General features: G+C 44.2%; 1 protein-coding gene across 8 annotated transcripts in view; it reads left to right on the top strand.

Moving 5' to 3' along the window:
* LOC121458907 (cyclin-dependent kinase 14) overlaps positions 1 to 19,363 on the top strand; it is a 530,655-nt gene that overhangs the window by 375,024 nt on the left and 136,268 nt on the right. For all 8 annotated transcript variants that reach the window (XR_005975885.1, XM_041668286.1, XM_041668287.1 and 5 more), the window contains one exon: positions 16,912 to 16,975. Coding sequence is in view for 7 of the 8 variants with exons in the window: in XM_041668286.1 (XP_041524220.1) it covers positions 16,912 to 16,975 (64 nt within the window). In the remaining variant the exon portion in view is untranslated. The remainder of the gene's footprint in view (positions 1 to 16,911; positions 16,976 to 19,363) is intronic.

Raw genomic sequence — 19,363 nt, 5'->3', positions numbered from 1 at the left:
CTCAGTTACTGCAGCCAAGTGGATGTATTTCCATGGCCTCTTCTGTTGAGTTCATGTATTTATAGTGCACAGTCTGCTCTTTGAAAACCATTTATAAAGAAAACTTCAGAAATGGTGATTTTTCACTCCATTGTAGGCTAAATAGATATCCCAAGACATTAGGCAGAACCTTAACTTTATCTTGTTTAGAAAAGTGATGTTTGTAAATGCTGTTAAGGTAAGGACCTTGAGAAGGAGAGTACGCCATTGAGTTTCCAGACAGGCGGTGAGTTGTGGCCTTATATGAAAGGAATGTGTGGAGAGTTGAAACAGAAGGCAGAATGAAGACGGAGGAAGAAACTGAATTGATGTGACCACACACCAAGGAATGTCAGGCACCAATAACAGCTGAAACAGGACAAAACTAGTTCTTGTGTGAAGCCTGTATTTTGACTAAAGCCCCGATGACATCTCCATCAGCTCACTGAAGCTGTTGCTGGCTTCAGGCCCCGAACTGGGAGGGGATACATTTATCTTGTTCTAAGGTATCAAATGTGTATTTTTGCAGTCACAAGAAAGTAATGTATTCATGTTTTCATGCTTTTGGGTGAAATTTCATATTAGTTCACTTTTCTATTGCTGTGCTAAACCACCATGACCAAGGCATCTTTTAGAAAGAAAAGTCTATTTGGGGTTTTTGATTCTAACGGATAGGAGGCCATCACCATCGGCAGGAGAGCATTGCAGCAGGTAGGCAGGCATGGCACTGGAGCTGTGACCAAGCTTACCTCTCCAGCCACAAACAAGAAGCACACAGAGCTCACTGGAAGCGGCACATGACTTTTAAAACCTCAGAGCCTGCCCCCAGTGACAACTCCCTCTAGCAAAACTGTACCTCCTAATGGTCTTCCAACAGCCACGAGCTGCCCATGGATTATGGAGGACCTGTCATTTGAATCATCACAAATGTATTTTAAATAATAGTCTTGAGGATATTGATGTTTCATAATTGATAGCTTTATCATGTTGGATTTCGAGGTAATCCAAATCAACGTTAACGTTTACCATTTAACTAGTCTTACGCATGCAGCAGCCACAGTGAAGGGTTTCCATGGGTGGACCAGGATCATTATTTGAGTCCTGAAGCAGTAGGATGCATTGTTCCATTAGAGACAGCGAGGCTGTGAGACAGCCCAGCGAGGACAGGAAGGAATGTGGCGAGCTCTGATGCATAAAGCTGAGAGCAAGTTCTTAAATTCTCATCACCTGAGATGCGCATGGCGCTGAACTCCAGCTTGCTTCAGCTCCTTGTTCCAGGTATGTCAGGACTTCCTCTGCGTTGCTCCTGTGTTTTAGGTTGGGGTGGGATGTCCCTAGAATGAGGCTGGCAAAGCGGTGGTTCTCTTACCAGTATGCTCAGAGTCCCTTGGAGTTTGTGCTGCTGTGGTCTGACTGGCTTCCAGAGCCGTCCTCGTGCTGCTAACTGAAGGAGCACACCCTGAGTGGCAGAGTCCCCCATCCACTGCTTCTGTCCCCAGGTCCCTCTCTTGGGTCTCTTGGAAGCTCTGCTGTGCTGCTCCAGTGAGCAAGCAGCTTTTGGATGGAGCATGAGGAGCGCCCCTTCCCCCACAGCTGCCCTACCTACTGCCTGCTACCTGCTCTTCTCATTGCCTTGGCTCCCGTGGTGCCCAGCTGGGGGAGTGATAGTCTGAGGTCCTGTCCCAGTGACTCACCGACTCAGAAAAGGAAAGTCATTGCCATGAGGCTGACAGCAGTGAGGGGTCAGGGTTGGGCAGACGGAATCACAGCAACGGGAGAAAGAGAGATGGAAAGAATGAAAACATTTTAAGTGAACTGTTCTTACTGTAGGACTTTCTGGTTATACAGACCATTTTCTGAAACAATTTAAAAGTTGGTTTTTGTTTCTTCTCAAAGTTTTCCAACAACTCTTTTGTTTTTTTTCTCTGGGAATCATCTGTGGGCCCTGAGCTCAGGTTAAAAGCAAACAAGTGAATCTACAAGTCACTTACCAGAGAAGCCTCTAAGGGTTGCCTGGTTGGACGGTAACAGGCAGAGGCTCAGCCCTAGTTGTATATTAGTGAGCTTTAGAATATTTTACATATCCTTGCTTTCCTCTGGGCCAGGTAAAGTGACTCATTGGGGTGGGAGTGTCTCAGCCATTATTTCTGGTGCACACACACACACATACACACACACATACACAAGTACACGCATGTATCAGTTTATACACTGGTACACATACATGTGTATTCTTGAACACGTGAAAGCCAGAGCACAGCCTCAAGTGTTGTTCCTCGGGCATCTTCCACCTTGATTTTTTGTGACAGGATGTCTTAGTAAGTAGGCTAGACCAGCTGTCCAGCAAGCCCCAGGCATCCTCCTGTCCCTGCTTCCCTAGTGCAGAGATTACAGACATGGCACTACCACATCGAGCTGGGTGCTGGATCAAGCCCCCGTCCTCATGTTTGTACGACAAGTACTTTCCTTACTGAGATAATTCCTCAGCTCTCTCCGTATTTCCTCTCTGTGTGTGCATCTGTATATGTATGCACATGTACACGGTTGCGTGTGCACAGATGTGAGAAGGACAAAGGTCTGTGTTGAGTGACATTCCTCTCTTAGTCTCTACCTTGTGTTTTGAGACCAGATCTCTCCCTGAAACGGGAGCTCACCCCAGCAACTGTACTAAGTGGTCAGCAATGCTCAGGGCTGTGTCTCCGCCTCCCCAACACTGGGGTTGCAGGTCCACCGCGCCGCCTGGCTTTTACATGATACTGAACTCAAGTTCATGCTTGCTTATGTGGCTATCCTAATCTCCTTGTTTTGGTGAATATTTTCTCAATGCTTATAGAGGCATCCGATATGGGGCCGGCACCCCTGAGCCAGACTGTTGCTAACTGCATTTGTACTGAACACTTTGCAAAAGCTGTCCTTACTTATCTGGGTTCCTTCCCATCTAAATGTTGGCCATGCTGAGAACGCTGCAAATATTTGAAAACATCCTCTCTTTCAACCCAGTTCTTGCAGTTGGACAGCCAGTTTAAAATATTGTATCCTTTTTCTCCCGCGGCTTTTACTTTTTTGGTCTACAGGCTCCCCCTGCTGGCCTTTTCTATGTAATGCGTGTGGCTCTTCAGCACCTCACCACGGTTCTGCTGCTCTGCAAACCACAGCCCAGAATCCGGGCATTTTAAATGGAGTCTTGTTTCCTTTTGATTTTAAAGAAATATGATCTCACCTTATCACTACTTTTTCTTAGTTAACTTTTTAAATTTGACGTGCAAAGTAATGGGCATCATTATGGCATCTCCATGGGTACATGTGATGCTACTTTGTTCTAACCACCCCCATCCCTTATGTCCTCTGCCTCTGGATGCCCCCCCCCCCACACACACACACACCAGAGCTTATTCATTCTGCTTGGAGCAGTCTTTATGAAATCCCACAGCCAGCTTGCATGCCATTGCTGCAGCGAATACTCAAAACATTATGTCATTATCTGTGGTAGCTTAGGACCTACAGAAGAAAGAACAGAGCTATAAATATATATGTAACTGGGTAGTTATATAAGTAAATATAAAAGGAAAGCCTTTGTAAATTGAAAGACCCTCGACGAGGACCTCTTTTCGGGAGGAGACCTCCCCAACGCCAAGGCCGAGACCGCACGGATGCAAATCGCAAGAGGTTTATTGAGTAGACACAGGTACCTGTGGGCAGCAAGATCTCTCGGAAGATTTGCGCACCTGCCAACTGGAGGGTGGGCTTTTTATAGGGAAGAGCAAAAAGCAAGTTTACAGAAGCAAAAGCGTAGTTATTGGTCGACTGGAATGAGGCGGGGGCATGAATGGTTTCCTCTCTCAGCATGGGTGTCAGCAAGAAGCAAGTTTACAGAAGCAAAAGCGTGGTTATCGGAATGCAGCGGGGGGCACGAATGGTTTCCTCTCTCAGCATGGATGCCTGGCAACAATCATCCTGTTCCTATCTTATAGCTAACCTGCTTTGTTGACATCCTATCTTATTGACATCTTGCCTTGCAATCTTCCTATCTCTATCTCCTGCTCTCTCAGGCACATGGGATGTTCTTACTGGAGCAGGCTGGCTGCTGATCCGGAGAATTTTTTTTTTTTTAAGCAAACAGGACGTTCCCCCGGGAGCATGCTAGCTGAAGGTTTTGAGGAGGGGGTCTGTAGGGTCTTTCAGAATGACTTCTCTATCTTTTTCATTGGTCAAACCTGTTTATTAACTCACCTTTGTCTGTATTTTAAGTTTAGTTATAGCTGAATAAAAACAGCAGACATAAATCCAGATTGTCTGCCACCGTATTATATCACAGCTGTTCCATTCTGGGGGCAGAATCTGACCTTTAGGTGAACGCAAACTGTGATCGTGCAACCCTTAGCTCTCCTAACTCTCATGAACACGCTCATTGCATTTTACACAGCTTTTCTCATTTCTTTCTTTTTATGAATATCTTACTCCCTCAATGCTGGTTTGTATCTGCCTGGGCACAATGCTAATTCTCCTCTGGGAGACAAGGCAGTTTTTCATCGCTTGGAGATAAGAGCCCAAACCACTCTTTTTAACACGTGTGAACGTTTCCAGATGCCTTCACAAGATGCGGGCCCACCATCCTCTGGACTGCCCTATTTTTCCCCCAGCCATTTTTATGTGCGGTATCTGCTGCTGGCATAGTATTCCTTATGCCAGCCACAGCAGAAGCTGCTTGTTGCTGTAAAAAGTGTTGCCCGAAACTCGCCAAATCAATGCATGTTTATCACCTCAACATTTCTGTGGGTTGGGAATTTCCAGAGTTGGACAAGATGGTTCCTCTGCTTCCCGGTCTCACGGGGATGCAATCAAGGAATCTGCTGGGGCTTGCAAGTTTAAATAAGGTAAACTAGATAAGGACAGACATCCAAGTTCATGTGGTTGCTGGAAACAGTTTCTTGCTGGCTATTGTACTGACTCACCAAATTTTTTTGCTGGCTGTTGGCTTGGATCAACCACAGCTTCTTGTCTCTGAACCCTCCCACCATGGCTGTTTGCTTCCAAAAAGCCAGGAAGGGAGTTTTCTCGCGCAAGAGGAGTCTACAACATAGTCACAGAAAGCAATATCCAACCTTTCTGGCATTCCTTTGTTCAGACAAGTCACTCACCACTCCCACACTCTGGGAAATGGGTGTGCCTAACAAGTGGTCGGCTTCAGGAAGCTCTCCAATGGGCTTTCAAATATCACTTACTGTCTGCTGTCTCTTTTCCATCATGAACAGCTAAGTGGGGGTTGAGTCGTGAACTTTATGCTTATTGCTGCCAGATTTCTCTGCGTTCGATAGACAGTTGTTTCTGCTGTACTGTACACTAAACATTCTCACCAGTTTTGGGGTGCTTATGATTGGCGCTTGGGCCTCTTGCATGCTGAGCACGTACTGTGCGCCCTGAGCTTCCCTGGTCCCACAAGTCTCTTTTGTAAGTGTAAGGCAGTTCCTCTCTGCCTCTGTCAAGTCATTGATAAAAATGTTGAAAAGGGTGCTCATGTGTATGTATGGGCACACCTACACTCTATATACATGCACTGACACACTTAAATGTGTGTGCATGTGTGCCGCGGGGAAAGAATGACAAAATCTGTGTTCCTGAAACTCTGAACCTCATGACTCCCAGGTTCCTGGGAGACAGGAAGTATGGCTCTTAGAACCCTTGCCTTTCTAGTAAGGTGACCAGCATTTTCTCACTAGGCGACCTTGACCTGTGTTTCCCAGGGGTAATAAGCTACCCCAGTGAATAACAACTAATTTTACTAATGTCTGGCTAAAGTTAACATACCTTACATAAGCTCAATGTGGCCCTGCTTCTCTGAATTCAGGACGTGGACCCATTTCGTTTTTATTTTGTATAAAATTTGAATTAAGTAATTTTTACACAGAAATTTGAACTTTGTCAAGTTTAGAGCAATTCCATAGGAAATCTTGGCTTCATCTAGACCTTTATGTAAAGGGAAAGTCTTGGTGGTACTGTCCTGTGTTCCGCCTGGCTTTGACAATCATGAGCTACTTAGTCAGTGTTCCTGGGGACAGGAGTGCATACATATCAAACCTTTTTTCTTGCATTCCAGTACAAAACCTTTTATTTAAACCATCCAACTGCCTGGTTCCTAAGTAAAATCTGAAGGTGCATTTCTGTTCTTTAGGAGTATGAAGTTAAATAGTACGGATAATATATACCTTGTGTATATGAGACACAGCTTTTATTCGGAGAATATTAAGAATAAGTTTCTATAGTCTGATACCCGTTAGTCATTCATAAGGATTCTCCAAGTCTATGTAGTTTATTCAACAAATATTAAGGGCCTCCTTTATGCCACAGACTTAGGTAGGAAAAGGAATGGAAAGTAAACGAAGGAACAAATGAAAAAGTCATTGACAGCAAAGTAAACATTTACTAAAATTTAGCCTGTGACAGTTGCTATGTAGCCTGTGGCGAGGCAATTGCATATTACAGGAATCCTGTCCTAACACCCAGGCCGTGGGACTTGACCTGAGGATGAGGTTTCAGCACAGAGCTGAGAGACTAGGCAGCGGCTAATTACATGGAGAGGGCCAGAGGTCCAGGCTTCAGAATGGCATGTGGGAAAGTTGTGGTTAGCGAGCGAATGTGCCAGATGCAGGCCCTGAAGACCAGTGTGACAGAGCGCAAAGAAGAAAGAATGTGTAAACAATTGTGGATAAGGGAAGAGGGGTCTGTAGGCCTCAGCCAGGTCACAGGCAGCAGGTCACAGCGAGTCACGAGTCACGGGAGACAGTTCGTCTGCAGTGAAAAGTCTTTGGCCATCGAAGACTTTTCCTCCCAGAGTGGCACTTCCAATCTGATGTCGCAGAGACAGTCAGGAGTACGACTGTATTACTTGGAGGACGGTACGAATACTGAGAAGTAGATCACCAGGAGAGTGCTGGGCTCAGCCGGAGATGGGACCCTGGTGTAGTCTGGATGTGCTAAGAGAAGGAGAAAATGGGTGGATTTAAGACTACCCAGGGAAATTAAAACCAGAAACTATCAGGAAAACTAACATTAGCCGGGCGATGGTGGCGCACGCCTTTAATACCAGCACTCGGGAGGCAGAGGCAGGCAGATCTCTGGGAGTTCGAAGCCAGCCTGGTCTACAGAGCTAGTTCCAGGACAGGCTCCAAAGCCACAGAGAAACCCTGTCTCGAAAAACCAAAAAAAAAAAAAAAACAAAAACAAAAAACAAAAAACAAAAAAAACCAAAAAAAAAGTAACATTAGTATGGTTGAGACATGTATAAAAATAGCAAGAAAGACGTTAAAAGTGTCTTAGGAGATCCTGGTGTGTCTTTATATTCAACTGCTCTGCTCTGAGCACAGTCCTGAGAAGTCCCTGGTCCCCTGCTCTTTATTACTAACGGAGGGTAGATCTATATACGCTGCTTCTTAGCATTTAGTTCTAAAAGCATCTTACCCGCAGTGACTCCTAGGGGTCTACTTGCTGCCTCAACACTGCAGTGCCCTCCCCAACCAAGACAGTGTATCCCTTCGTCAGCTTCCCTGTCTTTGTTTCTGAGACCTCTGCTGCAGCACCGTGGCCTGATGTCCCTGGTTTAATATTATCCCTTCAATCAACTCATTTCAAATAATTCTGCTTGTCTGTATCACTACAGAAAGCAGAAATCTCTTAGGAGTTTCCAAAATAGAAAATAAAGTAAGATAAAATCAATGAAAGTAAGTAAGAAATATTATTAAGTTTGATCTTACCCACCCGGGATTCTAAACCTAAGGCCCACTTCCTCATCAAAGGGACGTGTGCCAAGTGTTTGGGGGTTGTAAAAAACAAACACCAAGGTGCAAGATGAGAGTTTTTTTTTTCTTAATGTTCTCAAAAGAATTGAAAGAGTGCCAAAGAAGGAACAACTTTTCATTAAGAGAGTAACTGTCATGCCAAGTTCTATTTGTCAACTAAACCCACTTGCATGTGAGGTTTCGTATCTCCCACTGTGGGGAAGGCTGCTCCAGATCAAATATTATCCCACCACTGGCCTTAGGACCAGAAGTCGGGGGGTGGGTGGGGTGGGCTCAGGCAACTGTGCAATGATTAAGAGTGTTTGTAGCTCAAAGATGAGGGCCTGAGTTCAAATCCCAAGCTTCCACATTAAAGCCAGGCGTGGTCACACGTGCCAGCACCAGGCAGTGAAGATAACAGGTGACAAAAAGGGAGGAATCTGGCAAGTGAGCCTGCAACATAGCTGCTTTAGCCACTCACTCCTGGTGGTTGTCATGTGTGCCAAGTAAGAGCCCTTCCTCAGCCTCCTTCTGTGGCCATTTCTGGTCTACCAAGTCTACCTGAGTCTCTAGGAATTTGATGAGTCATAAATCTGGTTCCATTATGCCACCACTTTTAGCGTTTATCAGATATCAGAGAGGGCTATGTTGTCAGCCCTCAGTGTGTTTCTCTTCATTCATTACTGGTCTCTTGCTGTAAATAGGCACCATGAATTAGACAACTCTTAGAAGGCATTTAAGGAGTGTGCTTGTAGTTTTAGAGGTTAGTCCATGATGATCATGGTGGGAAGAAGAAATACATGGGACTGGAGCACTAGATGAGATCTTTATATCCGACCCATAGGCGGCACGCAGAGAGAGGGAGAGAGGGAAGGAGAGAGAGAGAGAAAGAGAACCTGAGGTGGGCTTTTGAAAGCTCAAAGAGCACCCCCAGTGATACACCTCCTTCAACAAGGCCACACCTCTTAATCCTTCCCAAACAGGAAATCACCTAGGGATAGGAGCCTGTGGAAGCCATTCTTATCCAAACCACCACAGGTGGTACATTAACTACTAGTCTTGTTGCCATGACAGCATGCCTGACGTAAGCAACATAACGATGGAATTATTTACCATGGTATCACATGGTAATTGAGGTGGCAGGTCACAGTACATGCACAGTCTGGAAGCAGAGAGCTATGAGCCCTGGTACTCAGTTTCTTTTTATACAACTAGAACTCCAGCCCAGGGAGTGGCACCACCCACATTTAGAGTGGGTCTTCCCTAACTAACCTACTCTTAGACAGTGCGCTGCGGTCGGGAAAGCATAACTCAGGTGTGAAGAGACACTGAGTGTTATCCAAAGTTAAAGAGTGAAGGGTTTTCTACCTCATTCAGCCACCCATCCCTGTGCAGACAGACATTACTGCCTTTACTCAGTACCTTATAGAAATCCCATGGCTGCCTCAGAAGTTATAGATAAATAGAGAATGGCTATTTTAGATTCCATTTTACTCCGACAAAAATACCTGTAGAGCAACCTAAGGAAAGGAAGATTTGTGCTGGCTCATTGTTTTAGAGGTGATTCAAATGGTGTGGTAGCAAGAACAGTGTTATCTGTAGGTGGCAGTGTGAGGCAAATCGCAAGACTCAGTCACCAAGAGGTGGCTTACTAGGAAGTAGAGATCTAGACTGGAGCCAAATTCCAGGCTCTATAACCTTTCAAAATAGCACCCCAGCTGGAGACCCAAGACTGTGGAGAAGCGCCAGATTCAGACCTTCATAGTAACAATTTGATTTAAGCATGCAAGGTGCATTTCTGGATATTTCCATACAGAAATTTGCCTATAGTATTTTCTTCTGTCCCAGGCATCTTTGACTTCCTTCTTCTTGAACCTTGCCCATTTTTCTTAGCTTAACTCATCTTGTAACTCTCCTTGCCACTCCTGCCACCACTGTGTCCTCCTAAGATTGTCATCTCACCATACTCCTTGCTTCTCACCACCCATCTCCTCCTCCACAGTGCAGTTCTGGGCAATATGAGGCATCTGCACTCCCACTTGACCATCGTCCTAGATGGACAAGGGTTTTGAACCATCAGTGATGGAGGAAGGTCATTGGCCAATAAAGAAACTGCTTGGCCCTGTGGGTGGAGTAAACAGAACAAAATGCTGGGAGGAAGAGGAAGTGAGGTCAGAGTCTCGACAGCTTTCCTCTCAGGAGCAGATGCCTGAGAGAGACGCCATGCCCCGCTCCCGGCATGAAGCTCCGACCCAGGATGGACTAGGCTAGAATCTTCCCGGTAAGACCGGTTCTCACAGATTATTAGAGATGGGTTGATCGGGATGTGAGAATTAGCCAGTAAGGGCTAGGGCTAAAGGGCCAAGCAGTGATTAAAAGAATACAGTGTCTGTGTAATTATTTTGGGCATAAGCTAGCCCGGCAGGCGGCCGGGGGTGCTGAGAACGCAGCCCTGCCGCCCTTATTACTTCACATCAGCTTTCTTTTTCTCTTTTCATTCTTCAGCATCTCTTCCAGAGTGTGGTGTATGTTAATCCCATTGAGTTTTGCTATGACTGTCCTCAGGATTTCCCACTGAGAAGCCAGAAACACTCATGAGTCAAGACATGAGCCAAGACGCAGTGTTACTTTAGAGATGTTCTACGTATGGCTTTCATAGATTCAGGTGAAAATGCATTATTCGGTTCTCTGTTCATCTGGGGTTCATAGCCACGCCAGCTTATAGTCATCAGTTCTAATACGGCCATGCCCATGAAGCCTGAAAGCATGAAGCAAGAACCCAGCATTTCTGTCTACTTTCATTATTCACACTGGTGTGATCCAGTCTTATCCACACCCATATGCCAGAATCACCCTGTGCTGGAGTCTCTGTTAGAGACTTCTAGGTCCTCTTAAGCTGGTGGTCCTTGTTCTCCCGAAGCCCTGGGTGTTCTTGGTGGGGAAGCCCATGTGCTCCATGTTAGCAGGCCGAAGCCTCATGCAAATACAAGTTGGAAAAACATAAGCATTATTGTAATTGTTAATGGTTGGGGAGTATAAGTAAATATTGCAAGCAAGCACTATTTTTTTTAACTCTGAGCTCTAGTTATTTTCTTCATGGATTTGTAAATCAAATATTTCTACAGAGGGACCCTGTTCTTCTTATTCCTGTCAACTAAGGCTGGTGAGAGTAAGGTTGGTGCAGTAATGTCAGGACCAATCCCAGAAAAGCAAGTCTAGGATTATGGTTTTAAGCTTGCAGATAGAGATGGCAAAAACTCCAGTACGTCACAGAGACACGATTCTGACATACGTGGGAGCCCAGGAAACTGAGACCATTTCGTAACTTGTATTTGACATTTGCTTTCAATTACCACATATATGCTGAGGAGTTCCAAAGAATTCTTCCTGTCTGAAATTCTTCCCCACGACCCGTATCTGATTGCAGTTGCCCTGCGTACAACCTCTCTCTTGACCTGAAGGCATTCCTAACATTTAACAGACTCAGAGCTAAGCCCATTGCCCTTCAGCCTAAACTTCTTTTATCTCTTGCATTCTTGATTTATGCTTTTAGCTTCTTGTTGGAAGAGGAATTGGTTCTAACCACTAGATAAACATTTTTGCATCATGACTCACTATATGCACACACAGTTATATATGCTTCAAAAAGTGTTATGTTTTACTGTTGATCATTCTCTGATATTTACTGCCTTTCTTTTTGAATAATGGCTGGCATATATCTTACTATTAATTTAATGGTTTACCCCAGCATTTGACCAGCAAGTGTTATGTTTATCCCAGAAAGTAGTGGGGGAACTTGCATTTTTGTCCTTGGGGACTATTTCAACTCTACGTAAAATTTACATTCTCATAATTGGTACTAAACCCTGCAACAGATAAATATAACCCCCTTGGATTCATTACCTGATCTTAGCCTCTCAGTCTGAGGCCAAGTACTTTACTATGTCATCCAGATACACCATACATTCGTCATCCTCCCATTCATCCACCTGTCATCCATCCATCCATATGCCCATCCATCTGTCCATCCATCCATTATCCACCCAATCATCCATCATCTCTCCATTCAACAATTCATCCATCATCCATCCATCAATTCATCCATCCCTCCCTCCATCCATTCACCTATCTGTCATCCACCCAGTCATCTATCCCTCCATCCATCTTCCATCCATCAATCCATCAATCCATTAATTCCATCTATCCATCCATCATCCATCCATCCATCCATCCATCCATCCAGTTATTGAACATTTTCCAAATCTGTATTGAGTACCAGACATGTGGTGAACACAAAGACTCTAAGGGTAAACAGGGTCTCTACTATGAGACTCACAGTCCAATGGGAAAACAAGTCATCTGTCGACTACCAGGTGTTCTGTAAGTAGAAGTCTGAAGAAAGTGTCTGGGATCACAGAGAAGCAATATGGGCCTTGAGCTAGATTGTCCAGACACTCTTTCAGGCAAAGGTGAAGCAGATGTGGGAGTCCAGCTGGCCGAAGCAGCAGCCAGCCATTTAAGAAATGAAAGCAAGGGGAGCAAGCGCTGCAGGGCCGTCAGCAGCTTTGAGAAATGAAATGCTGAAGTTGTCCTCCCAGTTGCCCGCTGGTGCTCCCATGCCTTCCTTATTGGCACTGCCTTTGACTCAATACTCCAGGTCTCACTAACTTCCGCTGCACTGAGGTTTTCCCCTCCCTAGGGGAGCCAAGCATAGTGTCATCCCCCACACCCACCCCAGTGTCCTGTAGAGACCCTTTGTCATGCGCAAGGAAACTGATTTCTCCTCTGTTCACCTCCCTCACCAGGCCAGGAGTGTCTCCAAGGGAGTCCCAGGCTTTGTAGCTGTTGTGGGAAGCTGGAGGCACCCAGGCTACTTGGGTAGATTTAAAGCTGACCTGCACAAATGGGTGTTTAAAAGACCTCTCATAGCTGACCGGTTAGTGTCCGGTAACCAAGTAGTGTGCTTTTCCCCGGGAAGACTATTTCTTCCTCTCAACATTGCTTAGATTCTTGTAGTTGTTTGTGTCGGGTTGAGGCCCCCTAGACTTTCCCGTATCCACTTTAGTATCTATTGTCTTTTTTCAGCTCGTGTTTAGATAGTCTTCTTGTTGGTGAGACTTTATGGGTATAGCTTCTGACCTTCCAGTCTCACAGCAGACTCCCTGATCCCTCTGCCTCTTACAGTCTTCCCACTCCCTCTTCTGCAGTGATCCAGAGCCTTCAGTGTAGGGGGCGTATTTTCCATGAATCAGTTGGGACTGTTCTTCTTAACTCTAGTTTTGATTGACTTTAGTCTTCTCTAGTGATCTGTTTGCTGTGGAGAGAAGTTTCCATAATTATGGGTGAGAACTACACTTACCTATGGGTATAAGGGCAAGTATTTGGGATGTAGTGAGGGATTATGCTATTTTTCTTGCCTGCTGGTTGTGGGTTACTCCCTTGAGATCTATGACTTCACTAGCCTTGTATAGTTGCCTAGGTTTCCAGTACCACGCATGTTTTTCTTCTTCTTAAGTGAGTCTTAAGTCCAGTTATAGAGCTGTTGGTTACTGCCAAGGGATGTGTGCCCCTGCAGCACAATAACCCCACGAGGGTTATTGTGGCATGCTGGCCATTGCTGTGGTTCCCGATGTTAAACCCAGAAAACATACATGTAACTAAGGTTATACAGACTGAGCATGTTATATTTATGTATTTAGGAATGCATGTGTATGCGTGCACACACATAACAATGATTAATGAAAAAAGAGACTGCGAATTTGAAAGAGAGCAAGGAGAAGTGTATGGAAGGTTTGGAGTGAGGGAAGGGGAGGTAAAATGCAGTTCTATTATGACTTCAAAAAATAAAAGAAAAAGCTAAAAAAAAGACCTCTCAACTCTTGTGACATGTTATTTAGAGATGGCAGAGGCTTTCATATACTATAAACTCATTTACTTATGTGTATGGGGACTCTTAAATTCTGATAGCACAAATTGAATTTTCTTTTTCATAAGTTATTAACAAAAGATTGTTTTTGACTTTTAGGCAATGTTCTTTTGCTAACTTTGAAATGTCTTGGCATTGGAACTTATTAGTTCATGCAAATGAAAATCTGGCCCAGAGACAAGGCACATACTTCCCCTAGTGCACAGATGCCTGTCCTTGCCTATCATCCACTAACCCACGCTGCCCCTTCTGAAAGGCCTTATAACAAAATTAATTTTTCATTCTCATTTTCCCTTTTGAACATTGTGCCCACTTTGCATTTCCTGAGCAAAGGCTTCAAGAATGTGCACCGAAGAAATGGAGTCCAGGACCTGATGGCCAAGTCTGTCATAAAGAACAGTCTCGTGCGGTTTGTCTGTCCCATTAACTTTCATGTGGAAGCCATACGGTTTACGATCTCAATGAAACAGAGCACCGTACAGGGATGAGGGTGATGCCTAGGAAAGAGCTTGCTGCTGTGGGCATTACGAGAACATTACCACCAGGACAGTAGTCATTCTTCAGCAAGACTTTGACCTGCTGAACTGCTGCTCATAGAATATCCAGAGGCCCATATGTGATGCAAAGACTGTCATGTTTGAGTTGAACGTGCTTCTCTTCAGTTGTTAAAATTTAGTATTGTTGACCTCCAGTGTGAGTACAAACAGGAACATCATCTCAAGACAGCCATGTGTGTGTCTGTGTGTATATTTGTATATGTGTGTGTTTCTTTCTCTTTCTCTTTCTGTGTGTGTGTGTGTGTGTGTGTGTGTGTGTGTGAGGGAGAGAGAGAGAGAGAGAGAGAGAGAGAGAGGAGAGATCTGAAAACGTGGGAAAGTGCCTTTCACAGAGACATTGTTACCAGAGTTCTTTATACAGTCATCTTTTCTCTTCCCTCTGGGCCCCTTGTCTGTCTCCTGAACTATCTCCACATAGTCCATCAGTTATGTAACCTTGTTTATATAGCTCTGTGGTGGTTTGAATGAGAATGTTCTCCATGGGCTCATATGTCTTAATGCTTGTCCAAAGTTGGTTGAACTATTTGGGAAGGATTGGGGGTGTGGCTTTATTGGAGGAGGTGTGTCACTTGGGTTGGGCTTTGAGGTTTCCAAAGCCCATAACATTACAGTTACTTCCCTCTGCCTCATGGTTGTGGCTAAAAGTGTGAGCTCTCAGCAACTGGCCAGCACCATGTCTTCCTGCCTGCTGTTATGATCTCCACCACAATGGCCACATACTCTTACGCTCTGAAACTCTAAGCCACAAATAAACATTTTCTTCTATAAGTTCCTTCATTGTGATGTGTTATCACAGCAATAGAAAAGTAACCAAGACAAGATCTATTTTATTATAGTTTTCAAAATTAACCAACTAATTTCAAAGAAGAATTTTATTATCTCGTGTGTTGATTTACTATCTCACTGAGGATACGATCCTTGTGTTTGTTACTGACTCACCAGGGTAGGAAACATAAATAAAACGCTCACTGTGTGTGCCACTTTCGACCAACAGAGCCCTAGAATCCTTTACCAGTAAATCCCTGCCCCAATCACCCCAGCTCTGCATTGTCTCTCCCTAGTAGTGCCTGCTGATCCTCAGATAGAGCAGTGTGTGGCTTCCTTGTCTTCGTTGTGCCCACCCCTCTACCCTCTTCACAGTTCTCTACTGTTGTCTCTTACCCTTCTAACTTGCTGGCTGTCCGTGCTTGCCCAGGGTCATGTTAATGGCAGCATCTGACTGTGACTCCCCTGAGCTAGGAGCTGTCTCCAAACCCCTTGCATCCCTGAGTCAATCTGCTTTTCTGTAGGACATTATTTACTTATTGAATGCCATGGAATATTCTCCAGACAGATGAGACAAGCATCACTTTCTGGTTTATCAATGTGGAAAGGGAAGCCCTGAGGACCTTCTTCCCGCCCACGTTTACTTAGGAAGAGGAGAGCAGCAAGGGAATACACCCAGTCAGCTTGTCTTCCACTTTTGATGGGAACTACTGAGTTTTGTTCCTGTGATCATTAAGAGCAGGGAACACTTGAGTGGAATATGGGGGCCCTAACTGTCCTTGAATTCCTTTCACAAGAGCAGAAGTAGGTGAGGGAGAAACAGGAACAAGGATAGAAAAAGAGACTCTGCATGAAGAAGACCATTTTGAGGAGAAGAAACTGTAAATCACAGTGGCTAAAACTGAAGCGTACCGAGAGATTTTGAACATGTTAAAGTGTGACTCGAGTCCTCGAAACATTGCAATGCTGAGACAGAGGGAATGGGAACAAATGACAGAGCTCTCATAGCTGCAATGATACTCTCTGAAGGTGGAGTGAACTCTCATAACTGCAGTGATGCTCTCTGAAGGTGGAGTGAACTCTCATAACTTCAGTGATGCTCTCTGAAGGTGGAGTGAACTCTTATAACTGCAGTGATGCTCTCTGAAGGTGGAGTGAACTCTCATAACTGCAGTGATGCTCTCTGAAGGGGAGTGAACTCTCATAGCTGCAGTGATGCTCTCTGAAGGGGGAGTGAACTCTCATAGCTGCAGTGATGCTCTCTGAAGGTAGAGTGAACTCTCATAACTGCAGTGATGCTCTCTGAAGGGGAGTGAACTCTCATAGGTGCAGTGATGCTCTCTGAAGGGGGAGTGAACTCTTATAACTGCAGTGATGCTCTCTGAAGGGGAGTGAACTCTCATAGCTGCAGTGATGCTCTCTGAAGGGGAGTGAACTCTCATAGCTGCAGTGATGCTCTCTGAAGGGGAGTGAATTCTCATAACTGCAGTGATGCTCTCTGAAGGGGAGTGAACTCTCATAGCTGCAGTGATGCTCTCTGAAGGGGAGTGGACTCTCATAACTGCAGTGATGCTCTCTGAAGGGGGAGTGAAGGACAGTCCCTCGTGAGAGAGCCGTGAGGGGCACTGGCACACTTTTCTTCGGTTCCATGAAGATGACATTGCACTGTGTGATTCTTCACTAACTTATTATGAACTGATAAAATATAACGGACTTCATTTATCACATTCAGCTGCATTTGTTATAACGCAGAGAGTCGCCTTGGCTTGTTCTTTGCCCGGCTTTGCTTTTATTGAAATGAAAACCCTGCACTTGAGGACTTTGAGTGCCCTGGAAATAATGTCTGTTTTCACAATGTCCTGTTCTTTACTAGGTTCTTGGAACACCCAATGAAGACACATGGCCGGGAGTTCATTCTTTACCGCATTTTAAGCCAGGTATGTTTCACTAATCGCTAATGTTAGGTGCTTATGGTATGAAAAAGGTGACTGTACAAATGTGCACATTCAGGCAACATGCAGCCTTGATCCCGCCTATAAAGCTTTGCCACTGTATATTTTATGTGTTAATGGAGTTGTCTTTGTATCTGCACCATTCACGTTTTTAATTGACTTCACTGCCCGTCCACCATGAGAGGGTTTCACCATATAAACTATGTTTGATTTGTCTAAATGATCTTATAGTAACTATTAATTTCATTATCAATTATACATGTTTACCTGCTTATAAAAGCAAACTTTATCTGCAGAGATGGCAAAGCAATAGTAAAGCATTTACTGCGTTAGCATAAGAATATGAGTCCGATTCCCAGCATCCATGAAAAGAACTGGGCATGGTGGGTGGTTCCTATAATCCCAGTCCTGGGTAGACAAAGAAGGCAGATCCCTGCGAACACACTGACAAGGTAAGTCTAGAAGAATCTGTGAGCTCCTGGTTCAGTGAGAGACCCTGTCTCAGAAATGAAAGTGAAGAGAAATTGAAGAAGAGCCCCAGTATCAAACACATGCATACGTGCACACGAGCACAATTTAAATTGATCACAACTCATCAACTCAAACATATCACTACTTCTGAATACTACTAAGAAATTGTAGTAAATTATACAAAACATTTTTCCTCTCTTGACTTATGCTCGTAATATGTGGTCAGACAATTTGAGTTCAATTATATAAATTGTCCTGATTCTCCAACTGTGTGGCATTTGATAGTCAGTGGAAATTCCTTAGGCCTCTGAACTGGAGGCCTTGGAGTGCAGTCTTTCAAAAATAAGCTGTCACCTTCTCACTGGCCAGGAGAGGGCAGCCGCGAAGCTTTCAGTTTTAACAGTGACAAAATCTGACCTGATGTCCTTAATTTTTATTGAAGGGATGAAAGATTTGCAGTTGAAAATTGAATAAAATCAGGGAAATGAAGTATTGTAAAGTGGTTCCCTTTGTTTTTCTTTTTGGGTTACACAACGTGGTCCTTAAAATGTAGAGACCCGCCATGGAGTTTCCGAAGGAGTTTCACGGAGTTCTGACAGCCGCTGTCCTGTCAGAGGGCGAGCTCCGCATAATTTCGCTGAGGGGAGCTAGTGTGTTTCTGCTGTTCCTTTTCACCTCTTTACAGACTCCGGGAATAAGTGACCAATCTCAGAGAATGACTGAGTTGGGAAACTGTTTTTATTCTTCATAGTTTTGTTCTGAAAGTGTGCAGTGTGCTGAGAATTCTTTTATCTTATTCAGAACCTAGGAGACTCTTGGTACTTTTACTGAAAATTATAAATGAGTTCTATGTTCGGAAAAAAAAAACTAGAAACACAGCTATGTATTATAATAGTTTTTTTTAATTGAGCAAGAAGCATCTTGTAACCAGTGTACTTATTCCTAGTTGAGTTTAAGTCAAGAGGACAGCTCTTTCTAAGAGTCACCGGCTCTCATGGTTAGCAATCTTGTTAGGATATATAGTTTTGAGATGCAAGAAATAAAACAGACAATCCTGAGAGTCCAGAGTTTAGTTCACTGGCAGAACATTGACCTAGCATTTACCACACAAGAGAAACAAATAAGATTTTAAATGAATAAAGACTTATACATAAAGGACCGATTCATATAGTAATTTCACCTGCCAAGTGTCCATACTAAAAAATATGGAGGAATTTCAGTGCTTGGCACACTGTCCAAGCTCTGCTCTGGAGCATGGGGCCAAACTCAACCAATCAGCAAGTGAAAGGAATCTCATCGGAATGTCGGTTCGCACGCTTCCTCTAATGTGAGGCTGGGCAACCGTTCACTGTTTCAGCTTTTCCTTGCTGTGACCTGTTTGTGGCCTTTGCTCAATTTATAGTTGAAAGTTATAAGTCATCTTCCTTTCAATTCTAGGAGATTGTATAATTTTAGGTAATATCTCTTTTTTCTATGCAAGCCTTTTTCCTCTTTAGATTTAACTGCATAAGTGCATACCAAAAATGTTGCACAGAAAATGCACTGAAATGGACTGGCCCCGAGAACTGTCTGATTCGGTCAGTACAGTGAGATTAGCTGTTCAGGATGGATGCTGTGAAACTTCTCAACACGGATTGTTTACTTTCACTATCAGACATGTTTATGCACTTGTTTACGACCAAAACCAAAAATCCCACAGCAGAATCAGAATGAGAAAAACAATGACCTCATATCCCCTTTCATAACTCCTGCTCGGTACCTGCATTCAGTCCTTCCTCACACCCTCAGATGTAGCCTTTCTCGTCCCCTTTTCCACATACACATATATATGTGCATATGTGTGTAAGATAGATAGATAGATAATAGACCAAATGACAACTAGGCTGATTCCGTTTCATTCCT

Source organism: Microtus oregoni, unplaced genomic scaffold, assembly GCF_018167655.1.
Source record: "Microtus oregoni isolate MIOR12 unplaced genomic scaffold, Mior012 000018F_ref0000195, whole genome shotgun sequence".
Classification (NCBI taxonomy): Eukaryota; Metazoa; Chordata; class Mammalia; order Rodentia; family Cricetidae; genus Microtus; species Microtus oregoni.
Note: the sequence above shows the minus strand (reverse complement) of the source record. Positions and strands in the feature narration are given on the sequence as shown.